This window comes from Bison bison, unplaced genomic scaffold (assembly GCF_000754665.1).
Source record: "Bison bison bison isolate TAMUID 2011002044 unplaced genomic scaffold, Bison_UMD1.0 scf7180017864181, whole genome shotgun sequence".
In the NCBI taxonomy this organism is placed as follows: Eukaryota; Metazoa; Chordata; class Mammalia; order Artiodactyla; family Bovidae; genus Bison; species Bison bison.
The window spans coordinates 4028608-4046989 of NW_011494753.1; the positions used below are offsets into that span (position 1 = coordinate 4028608).

General features: G+C 50.1%; 1 protein-coding gene across 1 annotated transcript in view; it reads left to right on the forward strand.

The window, feature by feature from the left end:
- The window catches only part of PCSK6 (proprotein convertase subtilisin/kexin type 6), a 179333-nt gene that overhangs the window by 145483 nt on the left and 15468 nt on the right, over positions 1-18382 (forward strand). The window contains exons 16-17 of the mRNA XM_010843399.1: positions 13962-14141; positions 14262-14300. Of these exons, the coding sequence (XP_010841701.1) occupies positions 13962-14141; positions 14262-14300 (219 nt within the window). The remainder of the gene's footprint in view (positions 1-13961; positions 14142-14261; positions 14301-18382) is intronic.

Below are 18382 nucleotides of genomic sequence, written 5' to 3' on the forward strand. Positions count from 1 at the left end.
AATGTAGGAGACCTGGGTTTGATCCCTAAGTCAGGAAGATCCCCTGGAGAAGGGCATGGCAACCCACTCCAGTCTTCTTGCCTGGATAATCTCATGGACAGAGGAGCCTGGCAGGCTGTAGTCCATGGGGTTGCAAAGAGTTGAACACAACTGAGCAACTAACACTTACTTAATCTTTGCAGTAATAAAAGAAAATATAAATTAAAACAGAGATGGACAGTTAAATACAGTAAGTCCCCTCCATATGAACAAGTGCCACTCTGAGAGCCCCATTGTAAGTCCAATTTGTTCCTGAGTCCAACAAAGTCAGCCCAGGTGTCCAACTAACATATGCGGCTATATAGTACCACACTGTGGTAGCTGTATAATACTTTTTACACAAATACCACATAAAAAACAAACACGAAAAAGAGAAAACAGTTTTAATCTTATAGCACAGTACCCTGAAAAGTACATTAGTACCAGCTGCATCACCGCTGCTTTTACACTTGCTTCTAGACATCCTGAGTTTGAAATAAAGTCACAGTCTATGCAGGATTGTACAGTAAAGTACACCTGAGCACAACCACGTGTAGAGGGCACGCTCATGTGATAGTGTACACCAGACACGTGAACTAACTCTCAAGAGTGGACTTGTGAACACACGTTCACATATTTGAAAGCCTACAACTTGAAGGTTCGCACGTAGGGTTTACTGTATCAGAGTAGCGAGCGAGTGGAAGTTACCAAGTGTGCCTGGCGTTCCGCACTTGGGGCCACGGTGTGATTTGGTGCAAAGAGCCTGAACGCAGATGTCAAGAGGCCTGGGTCCCAGTTCTAGTTCCACAGAGTACAGCCTGGGGGACCCTGTGAGTGACAGGAACTCCGTTGTGCCTGTTTGGGCACCTGATGGGTGTGAGTGTTTCCAGCATGACGTGGCACACCGTGGGTTCCCCTGGACGCTCGGCCGCTTTTCACCTTGTCCTACAAGTGCACATGCTGACCGCAGCCTTTGGGAACTGGCCCACGTGCCCCAGGGGAGGCTTCTACCCAGAGGACACAGGTGGAGACCTGCCTGGTACCTGTGGGGAGAGTTAACCTGCCTGTGAGAGTAGAGAGCTGGGGGGCTTGGGAACACCAGAATCTGGGGTGGGGTGGGGTGGGGATAGTGCCAAGGCCCTGCTCGCTAGGTTACCATCCAGTCCATTCTTTCAAGCTTGCAGCTCAGCAGATCCATTCCATATCCGTTCTTCTTCTTAAGCAACAATTTTTTCATACAAAAGAAGCAAAAATTTGCTCACAGCTTGATTCTGAAACTGCTGGGAAGACATAACCCACAGCTTGCCTTCCCAGCTCTGAGTGACTGTATGAGCTCGGGGTGTGCTGGGGCTGAGCCTTGAGCAAAGGTCCTACATTTCTTGGCTTTCTCTGGAGCCCACCCAGCACACCAACTCCACCAGCTCACTTCCATGGAATCCCAGCTTTGAGTTTCTCCTTTCCCTAAACCTGAAAGTCGGAGCCAGGGCGCGATCAAAGAGACCCAGCCATGTTTGGTTGGTGTGTTTGCCAAGTCATGCGGAATAAAGCTGCAGGGCTGGGTAAGTTATGCAGCTGGAACCTGCTCCATGCTCACGCTGACCTAATGGAGAAGAGGCAGAGTCTGTGAGGAGGCAGGGGTGAGAGGGAACCCGGGCCTGCAGACCCCAGAACCCTGCTGCCTTCAGGCCCAAGGACTCTGTGTGCGGTGAGCGTGGAGCAGAGTGTCTGCGGGTGTAACCTGATCCTGGAAGCTCCCAGTCCCCTGCCCTGTGGTGTCGGGGGATCATGGCCCCTGTGTTGCAGGCCGGGGAGGTTCCAGGTCATGATGGTGCAGATGGTGAGCGGAGATGTCTGCAGTGGGCATCCCTGGACCTGTCGTGTGTTTCTTTTCTTTGTCAAGCTCAGTGATTCTTTGGCCTGCTGTTCTGTCTGCCTTACCAAGCTGTGGTGCTCTCTCATTTTTAAGGAAATTGCAAGTCTTTTTTTTTTTTTTCTTAAGATTTAAAAAGAATCTTTATTTGGCTGCCCCTGGTCTTAGTTGTGGCATGTGGAATCTTTAGTTGTGGCATGTGGGATCCAGTTCTCTGACCAGGGATCTAAACAGCACACCCTCCACTGGGAGCATGGAGTCTTAGCCATGGGGCCACCAGGCACATCCCTGTGGCGTTCCCTTGGATAGAAAGGAAGGGACCAAAGAAAGCCCAGGGAAGTCGTTCTTTCTGGACTTTACGCTTTGCTCTGTCCATCTCGCACCACACCCTCTGTGTCCTCCCAGGTTTGCTCAGCCCGGCTGCCTAGGGACCTTGCTTCTGGCCCAGTGGGGAGGTCCTGCCCTATGTCAGCTCCCTGGGTCTCCTGGAAGCTGAAGGTGTGTCTGGCGCACAGCTGCCCTGTCGTACAGGTTGTTGAGCTGGTCCTCGTGGAGAGGGGGAGAGGGGGCCAGTCAGGCTCAAGAGGACATGGGAAGGCTGCTGCTTTCTCTCCACCTCCAGGTCATGTGTAAATCCCAGCTTTCCAGTGGCAACTGAAAAAATGCACACCTGGTGAGTTGAGAGTTAGGTTTTATTCAGTGGACACACTGAGGGCTAAAGCCTGAGGAACTGCCTCTCAGATACCTCTGAGGGACACCTCCAAAGAGGCAAGCAGGGAGCCAGGGCATTTTAGAGCTTTTGCAACAAAATCCAGGTAGTCCAAATATCAAAAAATTAGTATTAATTAAAGAAAACCAGTCATTTCAAGTTAAGGAACTTGGCGTGTTTTTGTGTGTGGGAAGAGACAGGCCCTGGGCTCCCTGAAGGTGCTCCTCTGACACAGGCGCCCACCAGCCGAGGCCAGTGCCCTGCTCCTCTTCATCCTGCAGCCCTCCAGGGTGCATGCTTGTGTGGGAGGGTGGGGGCGCTGCAGCAGCTGAGGGCGCCATGGGCAACTGTTCTCTCCATCCTGAGCTCCTGCAGCGCTCTGGTCCAGCTGACTCCATGGTGGCAGCATCCTTTGTTTACTGATACGGAGGTGAGGTCTTAGTTCACGCCAGCACCTAGCTACCTGGAGGGGCAGGTAACATACCTGGAGTGCACCAGAGGTTTGCCCAGGGAGAGGGTGCACACCCTTCCCAGCCCTACAAGGCCCATGGGGAGGAGCTCCTCAGCCTAGAACCTGCAACTTTGCAGGGAACACACAGCCAGCTCAGTATCTGTTGCCCCCTGCCTGCCCAGCCTCCCCTACCCCCCGTGATTGCCTCTCCCGGTAAAGCCCCAGCCCATAGACTTTGCCACAGACTCTGGCTTTCTAGAGAACATGGCCTCAGCACAAGGTCATTGGCAGATTGGGTGTGTGCTCCAGTGGTCCCTGTGAAGTGCTGGGAGGGTGGTCATCATGGGCATCCTCAGGACTGGTCTAGTGTGATGCCGGTGCGCTGAGAAAGAGCGGAATGCTCTCTCTCCTCTCCAGCACCTGCAATGTGGCTAACATGCAGTTGTTGGATGGGGGAGTGAGTGAAGGTGCCTGTGGCTGTAAACCTTGTTTAAATCAAAAGCCCATATAATTTGAATCATCTGTTTTAAGCCATGCATACTCATCTGTTCATTTCAGTCGCTCAGTCACAGTCGTATCTGACTCTTTGTGACCCCATGGCTTCCCTGTCCTTCACCAACTCCTGGAGCTTGCTCAAACTCATGTCCATCGAGTCAGTGATGCCATCCAACCATCTCATCCTCTGTCGTTCCCTTCTCCTCCTGCCTTCAATCTTTCCTAGCATCAGAGTCTTCTCCAGTGAGTCAGTTTTTTGCATCAGGTGGCCAAAGTATTAGAGCTTGAGCTTCAGCATCCGTCCTTCCAATGAAGATTCAGGACTAATTTCCTTTAGGATTGGCTGGTTTGATCTCCTTGCAGTCCAAAGGACTCTCAAGAGTCTTCTCTAGCACCACAGTTCAAAAGCACCAATGATTCAGCATTCAGCTATCTTTATGGTCCAATTCTCACATCTGTACATGACTACTGGAAAAACCATAGCTTTGACCAGATGGACATTTGCCAGCAAAGTAGTATTTCTGCTTTTTGCTATGCTGTCTAGGTTGGTCATAGTATTTCTTCCAAGGAGCAAGCATCTTTTAATTTCATGGCTGCGGTCACCATCTGCAGTGATTTTGGAGCCCAAGAAAATAAAGTCTGACACTGTTTCCATTGTTTCCCCATCTATTTGCAATGCAGTGATAGGACCGGATGCCATGATCTTCAGTTTTTGAATGTTGAGTTTTAAGCCAGCTTTTTCAGTCTCCTCTTCACTTTCTGCCATAAGGGTGGTATCATCTGCATATCTGAGGTTATACTTATAACCCATATAATAATCAGTTAAAAGAGGAAGAAATTAGTCTCTCCCATGTGACTGTTCTTTCCCTTTTTTCATCATAAAAAGTTCCATGGTTTCTTGATTTCAGTTCAGTAACTTTCATACGTTTCTTTCTTACTGAGAGCATAGCTGTTCTCACTCTCTTGTTGGTTTTATTGACTGTTGAATTGACATCTGCTTTGAGCTAATCTTCACTTCGAGAAGAAGAATGGAGCTTTTGCAATCTGGGTTTGATGGCCCGATTTATCTTGTACTGGCAGCTAGAAAGAAAGTCAGGTTTCCAGCAATGCCTTCTGTGCTGGCTTCCAGGTTTGTCACTAACACTTCTTTTCTGGGAGATTGCTCCTGCTGCCTGGAGAGAACTCAGCACGTCGGGAGGCCACACACACCGATGTCCAGAAGCCCCACTTTAACCCCATTAGCTTTGAGAGTACTTGGTGGGTCTCAGAGGGTCTCTGCCTCCCTTCAGCTGTTTCAGGGGCCCGTTGTAGACATTGTTCCCCTGAGTCTCCTAGTTCAGGAGGGAGAGGGAGGGCGACACTCTGCTTGTCCAAGTTGTGCAAGCTTGTGCACGTTCTCAAGTCATGGCTTCATTCATCATTCTGTGTCTCCTGGTCTCGGGTGGAACAAAGAGATGAGATTTTTCTTGAATACTTCGTTTTTACAAATAATACACTAGACATTGATGAAAATGAACAATGAAACATATGGGAAGAGGAAGAGCTCTCCTGAAAACCCCATCCCCAGGTTCCCCACCATTGCATCAGCCACAGAGGTGCTGCCACCCTGGTCAGCATTCTGGCAGCCAGATCCCCTCCCCCCAGCCCCCCACCCTCAAGTGCACTTAATGTTTGAAACCCTTAACCTTATCCTTTTTCAGAAACACGTCATGTTCAATATGTCCATATTTCCACTTAGTGTTTTTTGGACTTAACATTTTACAGAGTTTTCTAACCGTGCTGCATGTCTAACTTTGTATTTCCTTTTGTTACTTGCACATCTGTGTAGGCAGCATTTTATATATATTTTTAGTACCTTGCCAAGTAGAAGTATCATCACTTATTTAGAAAGTTTAGTCACTCAGTCTTGTCCAACCCTTTGCGACCCCACGGACTGTAGCCTACCAGGCTCCTCCGTCCATGGGATTTTCCAGGCAAGAGTACTGGAGTGGGTTGCCATTTCCTTCTCTAGAGGATCTTCCCGACCCAGGGATCAAACCTGGGTCTCCCACATTGTAGGCAGACGCTTTATTGTCTGAGCCACTAGGGAAGTCATTTATTTAAGCATCCCATTATTGTAGGTGCTTCATGTAAAATACAGATGTAATAACCCTTTCTGGGTCATAGCTCCTATAAATATTTTTGTGATCTGTTATTTGACTTAAATAGTCTTAAGACTTATATATAGCCTTAAGATAATCCTAAATTTCTTTTCTAGAGTTTTGCTCATTCTCTTTTTATTCCCACTTTGTGATTTGATTTTCTTCATAGTATGATTTGAGGTTTTGTTATTGTTTTTTTTTTTTAGTATAAGGTAAACATCTTTCATAAATTGCTAATGAATTACCCCCAACAAAGACAAAATTGTAATGTTAGGAGATGTTGTGGGCTTCTGTGTCTGGCACCAGAAAGACCAAGAACAGAACAACTAGCGAAACAACTAGAATACACAAAACAAGCTGTGAAGTCCAGCTGTGTTGATAGTTCCAATTAAGGTAAATAGACAGACTGCTTCATTTAGAAGACAAAGATTGTCAGATTAGATTTTTGAGTGTGTTTGCTATTGCATCTGCCCCACTCTGCCTTGAGGCTGGCTTGTGCAAAGACCCTCTGCCCATGGCTTGTGGTGGAGTTCAGCCAAGAGAACTTCAGCAGGAGAATAGAAGGAGGAAAGTGGTACTTCTGTGTGAGTTATTTATCCCTCCAACATCCCTTGGGGTCACGCCCTCCCTTCCCCTTGCCTGTAGGCTATAGTACACCTGTGGGCTTAGCACCACTTCTGTTTCTAGCCCTGGGGAACCCCATCATCCCTTGCCTCTGCTCATTGTTGTTAAGCCGCTTCAATCGTGTCCGACGCTGGGACCCCATGGACTGTAGCCTGCCAGGCTGCTCTGTCCATGGGATTCTCCAGGCAAGAATACTGAAATGGGTAGCCATTTCCTTCTGCAGGGGATTTTCCCAGCCCCAGGGATCGAACCCACATCTCTTGCGTCTCCTGCATTGGCAGGCAGATTCTTTACCACTGAACCACCTAGGAAGCCATTGGATTATCTGAGTTTAATTATGCTATCTGCTTCATGCTGTGCCTGACTGAGAGAGCTATACGAAAGAACAATATCTAAACTACAAGAAAACTGCAAAGTTAAGAATCAGTGGATGGTAAAAGGTAGCCCAAGAAAATGCTAACCAAAGAAACCGATGTAGTTCCGTTAACATTGGAGAAACAAACGTTAAGGTGGAAAGCCTTCCTGAAGCTGGAAGGAGGATCACAGATGTTGATAAAAGATTTGGTTCAGTCCTGATGTGGCCTCGAAATATATAAAGCAAAAATTTGTTAAAACTCCAAAGAGAAAAAGACTAACACACAAGGTGGGAGGTTTAGTGTACCTCAAGTACATTTGATAGGCAAAACAGCAAGTCAGTAGGGAGAGAATTCTGAACATCACAGTTGAAAATTAGGTCCAACCAGTGGACCTACACACAATGACCGAAGAACACACTCGCCTTTCCAGCGCAAGGTGGATTGTTTATGAGAATTGGGCACATCGTGGGCCATTTGGCAAGCTTCAGGCTATTTCCAAGGACTGGTAGTATATAAACCCTGTCCTCTGAGAATACACATAAGAAATCAAAACTTAAGAGGTTACTAGAAAAAGCCTATACATTTGATAGTGGAGCAACACTACTAAATGACTCGTGCCAAAGGAAAATATCATAATTTAAAATAGGAGATCATTGGAACTGGATGATTATAAAAATACTGCCAATCCAAACAGGTAGTGCGGGTTAAATAGAGGTGACAGAGGGAGGCCTAGCCCCGAGTGAAGGAAAAAAACAAGCTGCTCTTCCCCATGCTCTCCCTGTGGATCCAGATTTTACGTGTGACCATCTTCCTTCTGCCTGAAGAGCTGCTTCTCCATTTCTTAGCCTGCTGGCCATGACTCTTCCCTGCTTGGGTTTATCTCAAAATATCTTTATTTCAGCCCATCTTTTGGTTTGTTTTTAAGGATAGGTTTACTTATTGACACGCTGATTTTGACTCTGCTGACAGGAATGAAGGCGAGGGTGCCATGGCTCCACCTATTTCTCAACAGTTATTTTCACTGGATCCTGGGTCAGCCCTGTTTCTTTTTTATTATTTCAGCGCTTTAAAAATCGTACATTTTCTTCCCGTCTCCACTGTTTCTGATGCAAAGTGCTTGCATTTACTATGAAAACAAGCATTGTTTACATCTGAGCTAGCTGGCATGCTATGATAACATTTCCGTTCTCGTTTTGTTCTGGCTAGCAAGTTTGCTGAATACGAAATCAATAAACAAAAAGTGTGTTTTCACATTCCAGCATGCAGAACCTCTAACCATTCTTAGTGCCTCACTGATAAATAGAAAAGGACCCCCACACATGTGAGAAGTTTATGCAACATCAAAACAGACACAGACCTTATAGAAAACAAACCCCGGGGGGAAGAAGCAACTCAGGCAGCAAAAGCAAACAAGAGCAGGACCAGAAAATTTCAAGAAAACTGCAGCTGGTGTTGTAAAATAGAAACATGGAGTAGGGAAAAACCCACTTCTTCCTCCCTTCTGTGTTTCTCTCTCTGCCTCTGCTGTTCACTCAGAGGTCTTCACTTCAGGTCCCAAATGTGTGGGGTTTTCCCCAGGACAGGCAATTCTCTGCAGCTTCACCTGGGTGTTCTACAATGTAACTCCTTTCTGGCACCACCTGCCACGGAACAGCATCAGCCCTGCAGACTGAGGGTTCAGTCCCACAAGACTATCTGCCCCCTCTTCCCCACCCCACTGTACTTGGTACACCAGTTGTAAGCCTGGGTTATCACCTGTGCTTTTGACTGACTGCCTGTAGATCTGAAGACCCCCTCCTTGAGTTCAGTTCAGTCAGTTCAGTCACTCAGTAGTGTCCAACTCTTTGTGGCCCTGTGGACTACAGCACACCAGGCTTTCCTGTCCTTCACCAACTCATGAGCTTGCTCAAACTTATGTCCATCGAGTCAGTGATGCCATCCAACCATCTCTTCTCTGTCATCCTCTTCTCCTCCTGCTTTCAATCTTTTCCAGCATCAGGGTCTTTTCCAGTGAGTCAGTTCTTTGCGTCAGGTGGCCAAAGTATTAGAGCTTAAGCTTCAGCATCAGTTCTTCCAGTGAATATTCAGGACTTGGATTTCTTTGGAAGGAATGATGCTAAAGCTGAAACTCCAGTACTTTGGCCACCTCATGCGAAGAGTTGACTCATTGGAAAAGACTCTGATGCTGGGAGGGATTGGGGTCAGGAGGAGAAGGGGACGACAGAGGATGAGATGGCTGGCTGACATCACTGACTCGATGGACATGGGTCTGAGTGAACTCCGGGAGTTGGTGATGGACAGGGAGGCCTGGAGTGCTGTGATTCATGGGGTCACAAAGAGTCGGACACAACTGAGTGACTGAACTGAACTAAACTGAACTGAACTGAATTTCCTTTAGGATTGACTGATTTGATCTCCCTGCAGTCCAAAGGACTCTCAAGAGTCTTATCCAGCAGCACAGTTCAAAAGCATCAATTCTTTGGCACTCAGCCTTCTTTATGGTCCAACTCTCACATCCATACATGACTACTGGAAAAACCATAGCTTTGATTAGACGGACCTTTGTCAGCAAAGTAATGTCTCTGCATTTTAAAATGCTATCTAGGTTTGTCATAGCTTTTCTTCCAAGGAGCAAGCGTCTTTTAATTTCATGGCTGCAGTCACCATCTGCAGTGATTTTGGAGCCCAAGAAAATAAAGCCTGTCACTGTTTCCATTGTTTTCCCATCTATTTGCCATGAAGTGATGGGACTGGATGCCATGATCTTAGTTTTCTGAATGTTGAGTTTTAAGCCAGCTTTTTCGCTCTCATCTTTCAGCTTCATCAAGAGGTACTTTAGTTCCTCTTCGCTTTCTGCCATAAGAGTGTGAGGATGGCGGAGATTTAGTAAATTCTTTGTTGTTCATAACTTTGCTTATGGCTGAAGAAAAGCCAGGAATTCAAAAGGATTAGTTCAGAGCCCTTAATCTAACAAAATCTTTCCCCCACATCTAGCTTGTTTGGATTAGCGCTTAATTCAAAATGCTGGAAAAGAAAAGCGATACCATTGGTGGTACTTTCCCATTGGCAAACTCTGCCTTAGTCTTGCCTTAATTCTTGTTCTCTCTTTGAATAGGAATAACCCTGTTTGTTTATTAGGAGCTCAGTTCATTGAGAGGAAATGCACTGAAGACAGTGAATGAAGACAAGGCCATTTGTCGGCAGCCTCGGGCATCAGCTTGGATTATCCTCTCCTCTCCCAGCAGTGCTGCCCAAGCATTTGAGCAGGCAAATGTGCCCTTCCTTCTTCTAGGGGCTCAGGAATCTGATGAAGAGACAGCCAAGGCATTGGGATCAGGGCATCTTTTAAGAACCCTTTCCTGGAAACTAAGGAGTGAATGGTACTGGTTGGGTTTTTGTAAGCACACCTTGTGCAGATTTGACCAATGAGCAGTACATTCTTGTTAAAAGGTCCTACTGCTCTGGATGAAGGTCCTGTTGAGTGTCGGCTGGCTGGGTCTCTGGTCTAACCCTGGATGGAGTCCTGTGGAGTATGGACTGGGTCTTTGTTGCCCTGGATGCAGTTCTGTGGAGTGTGGACTGGGTCTCTGCTCTAAACCTGGATGGAGTCCTATGGATTGTGGGCTGGGTCTCTGCTCTAAACCTGGATGGAGTCCTATGGAGTGTGGGCTGGGTCTCTGCTCTAAACCTGGATGGAGTCCTATGGAGTGTGGGCTGGGTCTCTGCTCTAAACCTGGATGGAGTCCTATGGAGTGTGGGCTGGGTCTCTGCTCTAAACCTGGATGGAGTCCTATGGAGTGTGGGCTGGGTCTCTGCTCTAAACCTGGATGGAGTCCTATGGAGTGTGGGCTGGGTCTCTGCTCTAAACCTGGATGGAGTCCTATGGAGTGTGGGCTGGGTCTCTGCTCTAAACCTGGATGGAGTCCTATGGAGTGTGGGCTGGGTCTCTGCTCTAAACCTGGATGGAGTCCTATGGAGTGTGGGCTGGGTCTCTGCTCTAAACCTGGATGGAGTCCTATGGAGTGTGGGCTGGGTCTCTGCTCTAAACCTGGTTGGAGTCCTGTGGAGTGTGGGCTGGGTCTCTGCTATAAACCTGGATGGTGGGTCTTCTGCTTCCTGCTTGGTTTTTCCCTCTGCGTCTCCTCTCCTCACAGCAAGGGCGGACTCTGGGCATGGTAAGAGTGCTGGGAGCTGGCACGGCTATGGGCTACATCCTCAGGGTTGTTGATGGGTGTGGAGTCGGGGGAGGGGGCTCAGGGACCACCCTGCAGCTGAGAGCACAGAGCTGCACTTCCACATGAGTCACTTTTCTGAATCTCTACCATCGTTAAAGTCATTTCATTCCCCAGGCCGATCTGTGAAGTAGGTGTTGTTAATGTGATCCCACTTCACAGATGAGGACGCTGAAGAACAGGGAGAGTGAGTACTTTGCCTGAGGCCTCACAGCTAGCAGGTGGCCGAATCAGGATTCAAAGCCGGGTCCTTGCTCTGCCAGCCTCACCTGGCGCCTCCTCCTGTGACCCAGGCTATAGGCTGTCTGTGACTGCAGACATTCGAAAACAACTTCGATGCCTGTCAAGGGCATTGTTAGTAAGTGATGCCACATCTCTCTGAGGCAGTGATGGAAAGATCAGCAGGATGTGTTTTAATGGAAAATCCCAAGTGCAGAATATGCTGCCAGGTGTGTTGATAAAAGGGACGGGGCAGAATATGTATTCATGTTTGCTTGGATAAGAATAAAACACCTCCAGAAGGATGCTCAAGAAACAGGTAGCCGAGTAGCCGTGGACAGAGATGGTGGCTCGGGCAGGCAGGTTGGGGGGACTTCCACTCTGCTCCCTCTGTACTTGTAGATTTTGAGCCTTCACATTTATTTCAGAAATGTAAATCAAAAGCACTGGGCCTCAGCTTTTTCACGTTTGCTTCCTTGACTGTATAACCAGTTTGTTTCTTTGTTGTTGTTCAGTCACTAAGTCATGTTCGACTCTTTTTGACCCCGTGGACTGCAGCATGCCAGGCTTCCCTGTCCTTCACCATCTCCTGGAGCTTGCTCAAATTCATGTCCAAGGAGTCGGTGATGCCATTCAACCATCTCATCCTCTGTCGTCCCCTTCTCCTCCTGCCTTCAATCTTTCCCAGCATCAGGGTCTTTTCCAGTGAGTTGGCTCTTCATGTCGGGTGGCCAGAGTGTTGGAGCTTCAGCTTCAGCATCAGTCCTTCCAATGAATATTCAGGGTTGATTTCCTTTAGGATTCACTGGTTTGATCTCGTTTAAAAAAAAAAATTATTTATTTGGCTGCACCTGGTCTTAGTTGCGGCACACAGGATCTTTAGTTATGGCATATAGGATTTAGTTCCCCGACCAGGGATCAAACCTGGGCCCCCTTCAGGGGGAGCAGAGAGTGTGGAGTCCTAGCCACTAGACCACCAGGGAAGTCCCTGTTTATAGATTTTTAAACTAAACTTAATGATTTAATATTTATATATATGAAAGGTAATATATGCCATGTTTGTTTGTTTGTTTTTAAATCAAACCATCCACAAGGGAAAACAATAAAAATGAAGTCTCTCTTCCATTCCTGAACCCCAGCCTCCCCTCTCGGCCTCCCTTCCAGGCCTCCCTGCAAGACAGGTCCTCCTGCTGGTTTCTTGGAATTATTTTTCTTGTCAGCTTTATCGAGATATAATTGGCATGTGGCCCTGAGAAGCATAAGGTTACAGCACAGTGACTTATGCATAGGGAGAAGTGATTGCTGCAGTCAGTCTCCCTAATGTCCTACCCATCATGTCCTACAGACACACAAGGAAGGAAAGAAGCTGGTTTCTCCTCTTGACAAGAACTCTTAGGAGCTGTTCCCATGGTTTTTTGGTATTGGTTCTGCTCTCCCCGCTCACAAACAGGCTGTTCTGATCCCAAGCTTGGAGCAGCCTCCTTCTCTTGTTTGTCCTACCAAACCTCTGCCTAAAATAAGCATCTAACTTTAGTGACAAGGCCTTTGGTGGGGTTTCTAGAGACATAATACAAAGTTGAAATAAATCTCAACTCTGATTACAGCTCGTAGAGCCCTCGTTGCTGCCTGTGGTCATATACTCCACTATGCAGTCACTATGCAGTGTTCCTCACTCAGCACCTCACAAAGCCCAGAGCTTTGTGGTTGCGAGGTGTAGCTGTCATTTGATCCCTGGGGCTTGAGAATGCACGGTGCTTCCTAGCCTGGCTGTGTTTGCTGCACCTGGGCCCACATGAAGCATTTCCCTGTCAGTGTCACTTGCTGTGTTGGGGACTTGGCCACGGAAAGAGCCACACCCTCTGGAGACATGTCCCAGGGGACAGTCAGCCCAGGACAGGTCCCTTACCTGCTTTAATCCTGGTCGGGCCGGGAGGGCCTGAGCCTGACTTGGGGGCTTTGGTGGCTGCAGCTCTCAGGGGCTGGGACCTTATCTGGCCAGGATGCTGGGTAAAAGAAACCAGTCCTGATCTGTCCCCCGCTACATGACAGAACCAGTTCCTGTGGAGTCAGCCCTCTTCTCAATAAACCCTGTGCAGCTGGGGTGACCGGAGCCCATTAGCGCGAGCCGAGGCTTGTCCTTAGGCCAATCACACTGGCCCTCGGCCCCTCACCTGCACGATGATGACGTCAGTGACCCTCCTGACACAGTCCCATGGCCCCGAATGCTGGCCACACATGTTGAGAGAGGGAGGCAGCCTGCAGTCGTGTCTACCCCCGCCCTTGTGGGCTGTATTACATCAGTGATCCCACCTGCACGGTGCAGGCCAGGTTCCCCTTCTCCTCACACCTGATCATATCCAGCTACCTGAGCCTCGTTCTCTCATAGAGGCAGCAGGGTGGTCCCTGCTGCTCCCTGTCCCCCTCCCTACACATGCAGACCAGCGAGGGTACCAGTCATCTTTCTGTTTCCAAGACCCGCCATCCTGTGACCCAGGGTGGAGACCCTAGCTAGTATGTCGGAACACACGGGACGAGGCTGAGGGCCCGCCTGACCCAGATCCATCCCCTGGATTTTCCCAGACAGGGAGGGAGCTACCCATTGTTGGGGTGGGAGTCGTTTGGTGGGGAGGGGCTGCACCACCACCCAAGGAGGGAGAGGTGGCTGGGCATGGGGTGACAAGCGGAGGATGGCACTGGGCTGGGAGCCCTGCTGTCAGAGGAGGGCTGGGAACCTGAGCCGGCTGCGCTAGGCACTTCTGGGGAGTGGAGGCCCCTGGCCGGAGCACGTCCTGGGCCTCCTGAGGGCTGTCTGGACTCTGGGTGAGTCTGGATCCTGTGCCTTCCAGGGAAGCTGAGGGAGTGGACCCTCATCCTGTACGGCACCGCCGAGCACCCCTACACCACCTTCAGCACCCACCAGTCCCGCTCTCGGATGCTGGAGCTCTCCGCCTCAGAGCTGGAGCCCCTGAGGACTGCTGTGTCACCGTCCCAGGCTGAGGTTCCAGAGGATGAAGAGGACTACACAGGTACTGAGCTTGCGGCCAGAGGACACGCCTGCTTGTCCACTCCCCGGCGGCAGGCGGGTTAGGGCTGCTGGTCTCCTCTCGCTTGGGAGTCGTAGTAATGGTGGTCGTTTGCACTCACAGCTCCTTCCTCCCCTGGCTCTCCTAGTCTTTTACAGACCAGTAAGTATGCTGCAAACCAGTAAGTACTCTACAACCTTTCTAGGACGGGAATACAGGTTCCCTGTCCCCCACCAGAACATGGACCTGCCCCCGGCTAGTGGCACTCCTCTGGGGCACCCCCTTTTCTTCAGGGGACCCGGCTCCCGGCTCAGCCTCCAGACCCTCTCTCTCATCTGTCTGTTCTCTGTCCTCGTGGCCAGGATGTGGGAAGGCCGGGGGCACTGACAGGAGCCAGGATGTGTGGGCATGGCCAGGGGGAGTGACTGGCGTGGAGACTGTGGAGGACCAGGGGATAGGGTGGGGGGACTGGAGGAGGACGCGTGACAGGGTCAAGGCCTGATGTCGGGGGAACACTCACAAGCAGCAGGGGTGCCTCCTTGCCAGTGGTCTTCCTGCAGCACCCCCATGGGCAGCCCTGGCTCAGCCTGCAATGCTCTGTGCCAGGGGCCTGGCAGCCTAGGCAGCCATGGACGCTCCCGGCACTGGGCCAGGCATGATCTTGTGGGCATACCTGGCCGAAAGCTTTCCTTTGCCTCAGAACCACCCCAGTGATTGTGAAATGTGGAATCTTTCTGGTTGGGTGTATTTTCCTTGGCTAAATATTTCAGCTGCTTGATAAATGATGAGTGAGATCTAAGAATATTGATGCTTTGAGTTATCTAATAGCTTCTGGGAAAAAAAAAATGGAGAATTCCACAAATAAAGATCAAGCATAAATTATGGGTGATTCAATTTTAAATTTCTCCTACCATGCCTTTAAAATGGAGCATTGAATTATGTATGGACTAATCTGCTCTGTTTCCCCCTGTGATTTATAAACAGTGGCAAGATTCAGTAATTATTAATAAAGGACTGATTCCCTCCCCGCTAAAATCTGCTATGGCTCTAACCTCACACTGTCCTGGAATGTCACTCTAATTCTTATGTAGCCCAGGCCACTTAGGAGCCCGACCACGGGGATTAGAGGGGTCTCTGAGGGACTGAGGGGTGTTCCTGACCCTCAGGGAGATTCCCTGGGGTCTTGGGCAAGTACGGCGGGCACACCAGTAACAGCAGAAGAACAGGAAAGGGGCCAGGGCAGGAGGGGCATGGAAGGAGGGGTGAGGACTTGGGGGATGGGGGCCTTTCCTGGGTGCCTGGGGATCCCCTCTGTCACAGACAGACAAGCCCGGGTACAGAAGCTGAGGGAGGAGAGGGACCGAGTGGGGAAGACTGTGAGGTGCAGCTGTGACTGTGGACTTTGTGGAGTTTCTCACACAGCTGAGGGGTGAGCTTGAGAGGTGGCCGAGAACTGGGGAGCCTTCTCAGATGCTAAGCTGGTCATGCCGATGGTGCCTGGGGGGCACTGGGCCCTGTTCATTCCTGGTTCTGGCAGCGGGGGCACTGGGCAGTGCTGTGATGGGGGGTGGACAGGTGCCGGGCCAGCCCTCCTGGAGCCAAGAAGTAAATAAAGGGGGGGAGGTAAGTAGGGGGACAGAGAGGAGGTCCAGCCGCCTGCGGGCAGTAAGGGTCTCTGCAGACAGATCCGCTGGTGCTCACCTCAAGCCTCATGGTGACATGGAGGCTAGGCTTCTGGGTGGTGAGAAGGGCAAGGACTGTGAGACTCACTGAATATACCTGGTCCTTCAGGCCTAAGCCCGTAAGGACAGAGCCATTGAGAACCCCCAGCTGCTTTCTAATGTTTGCTCACGTATGATTTTATCCTGGATTCACTGCACACAGGAGTCAGGAAAGAGTTTTTAAATAAGCCAGTGTCAGTCCAGCACCTGCAGAGGGGTGTCAACTTAAAAAATAGTCTCAACCAAGAAGGTGAGTTATGTTTTATTCGAGGGAAGCTTTTAGGACTTAAGCCTGGGAGGCAGCATCTGAAGTGACCCTGAGATAACTGCTCTGAGGAGGTGAGAGGGGTAGGAGCCAGGTTATATAGAAGTTTGCAACTAAGGGCAGGCAGTCTGAACATCAAAAATATTTTTGTTAAATATTTGTTAAATCTTTTGTTAAAGAAAACCAGATATCCCAAGTCAAGGAAGTTAGCACTTTTCTGTATGAATGAAAATGAATGTGAAAGCGTTAGTTGCTCAGTCATGTCTGACTCTTCAAAACCCTATGGACTATAGCCCTCCAGGCTCCTCTGTCCCTGGGATTCTCTAGGCAAGAATACTGGAGAAGGTTGCCATTCTCTTCTCCAGGGGATCTTCCTGACTCAGGGATTGAATCCAGGTCCCCTGTGTCTCCTGCACTGCAGGCAGATTCTTTACTGTGTGAACCACCAGGTGAGCCCAGACTCTCGCATCTGCCTTTTGTGTATGGGACGATACAGGAGTCTGTGCTCGCTGAAATCTCTCCTTCCATGTGCACCTCAGCTGTCTGGGGTCTCTGTCCTGTGCAGTCACATCCTGAGTTCCTCAGGGCTCCCTGTAGGGAGTGGCTGCAGCCCTATGGCTGCCAGATGGCCCAGGTTCTCCTCCTTCCTGGCTGCCCTGGAAGGCCAGAGTCACTGATGCCTGTGACCTCCTTGTGTACTGATAGCGCAGGAAACGCTCCATTTTCTCAGGGGGTGGCCGCCATCCTGCTGGCTGCAGAGCTGGGGGGAGAGTGTCATGCTGCCCTGTGGCTGAAGCCCTGGGAGGTGAGACAGAAAGTGAGGGGTCTGTGAGGAACGTTCGGGTTCCTGGATAGAAGAGGGAAAGGGGGCATAAGCACATCCACCCAGAAGATGGGTATAGCTGAGCCAAAGGGAACCCAGGTGCATCTGAGGAACAGTGGGGGTGGGACCAGGCAGCCCAGCTGGCAGACAGAGTTCAGGAATGATTCCTGGTAGGGATGACCCTCCTGTTGGGCTATTCAGGGTGATCCAGGAAGAGATTTGCACAAGGAGGGGGCTCACAGATGCAGACCGGAGGACCCTGCTTGGGAGAGTCTCACTGCGCTCCCTGGCATAAGGCTATCCACCCCCCGCCCCTGTGCGGGACTGGACTTGCCGTCCCTGGGTGCCCTATCAGGCTTCTGCAACCCCCACCTAGCGTGGGGCTCCCCACTGGGTCCCTGACTAATCTCTCACCAGCAGAGAGGCCCCAGGGAGAGGGGACTGAGTGCACCAGGCCTCCCCCAAGGCTTCCCCATTCTGGGACATCTGAGGACATTCTGTGTGTGGACAGGAGGATGCCGGGCTGCCCCAGTATCCCAGTGCCTTGCTCTTTCGTCCCTTCTCTCACCCTCAGCCATTCAGCAGGTATTTACTGAGCACCTGCTTTGAGCTGTCCTAACACCTTTCAGGCGCCAGAAAGTTGGCATCCAACATGGTTACTAGACCAGGTCCTGCCCTGTGGAGCTCCATCTCCCAGGCTGGGAAAGAGTGGGGAGTGTGGGCTATCTCCTCCCATCCCTACACTTCTCCTTAGGGTTAAGAAAGTTATTCTCAACTTCTCACAGGAGATTCTCCTGCCTTGGGGGGAGGTGACCCCAGGCCACAGGTTGTCAGGCCGCTGCAGGGAGGGCTGGATGCCACAAAAGGATGAGCAGACAAGAGTCAGCTCAAATGCAAATTGACACCCAAATCCAACAGCTTCCTGTAGCTGAGGGAGGGATAGGGGAGCCTCATGCCCCCAGACCCTGAGGAGCCGTCTAGCTCACCCCCAGGGATGAGCACAGCTTTGAAAGGGGTTCCCGGTGGGACCCACAGTGAAAACTTTGGAAATGCTGACAATGGTAAACCTTGGGGGAGGAAAGCCAAATACAGCGAGTCTAACACTAGGAAGGTCTGGAGGCCCTTTAAAGAGGAATGAAGGGGACTTTGTGCCCTCAGCAAAGACCCATTGTGGCTGCACAGAGTAAGCCCTTGTGTCTTTCCCTTCTGGCTGTGAAATGCTGGTGACCGGCTAGTCACCTCCTCTTTGCTTCTGAACTTACTCCCCACCCTCTCCGACAACTGAAACCTTGTAGAAGTTGGTTGTTTTCTCTTCCAGGGACTCAAAAGCCTTCAAATGCCCCACCAGGCCCCTCCCGACATGGGGAGGCTTTCTGGAGCCACTTCCCAGTGGAGACGATGGGGGAGGTGGGGAGGAGACGGGAGGAGGGGTTCC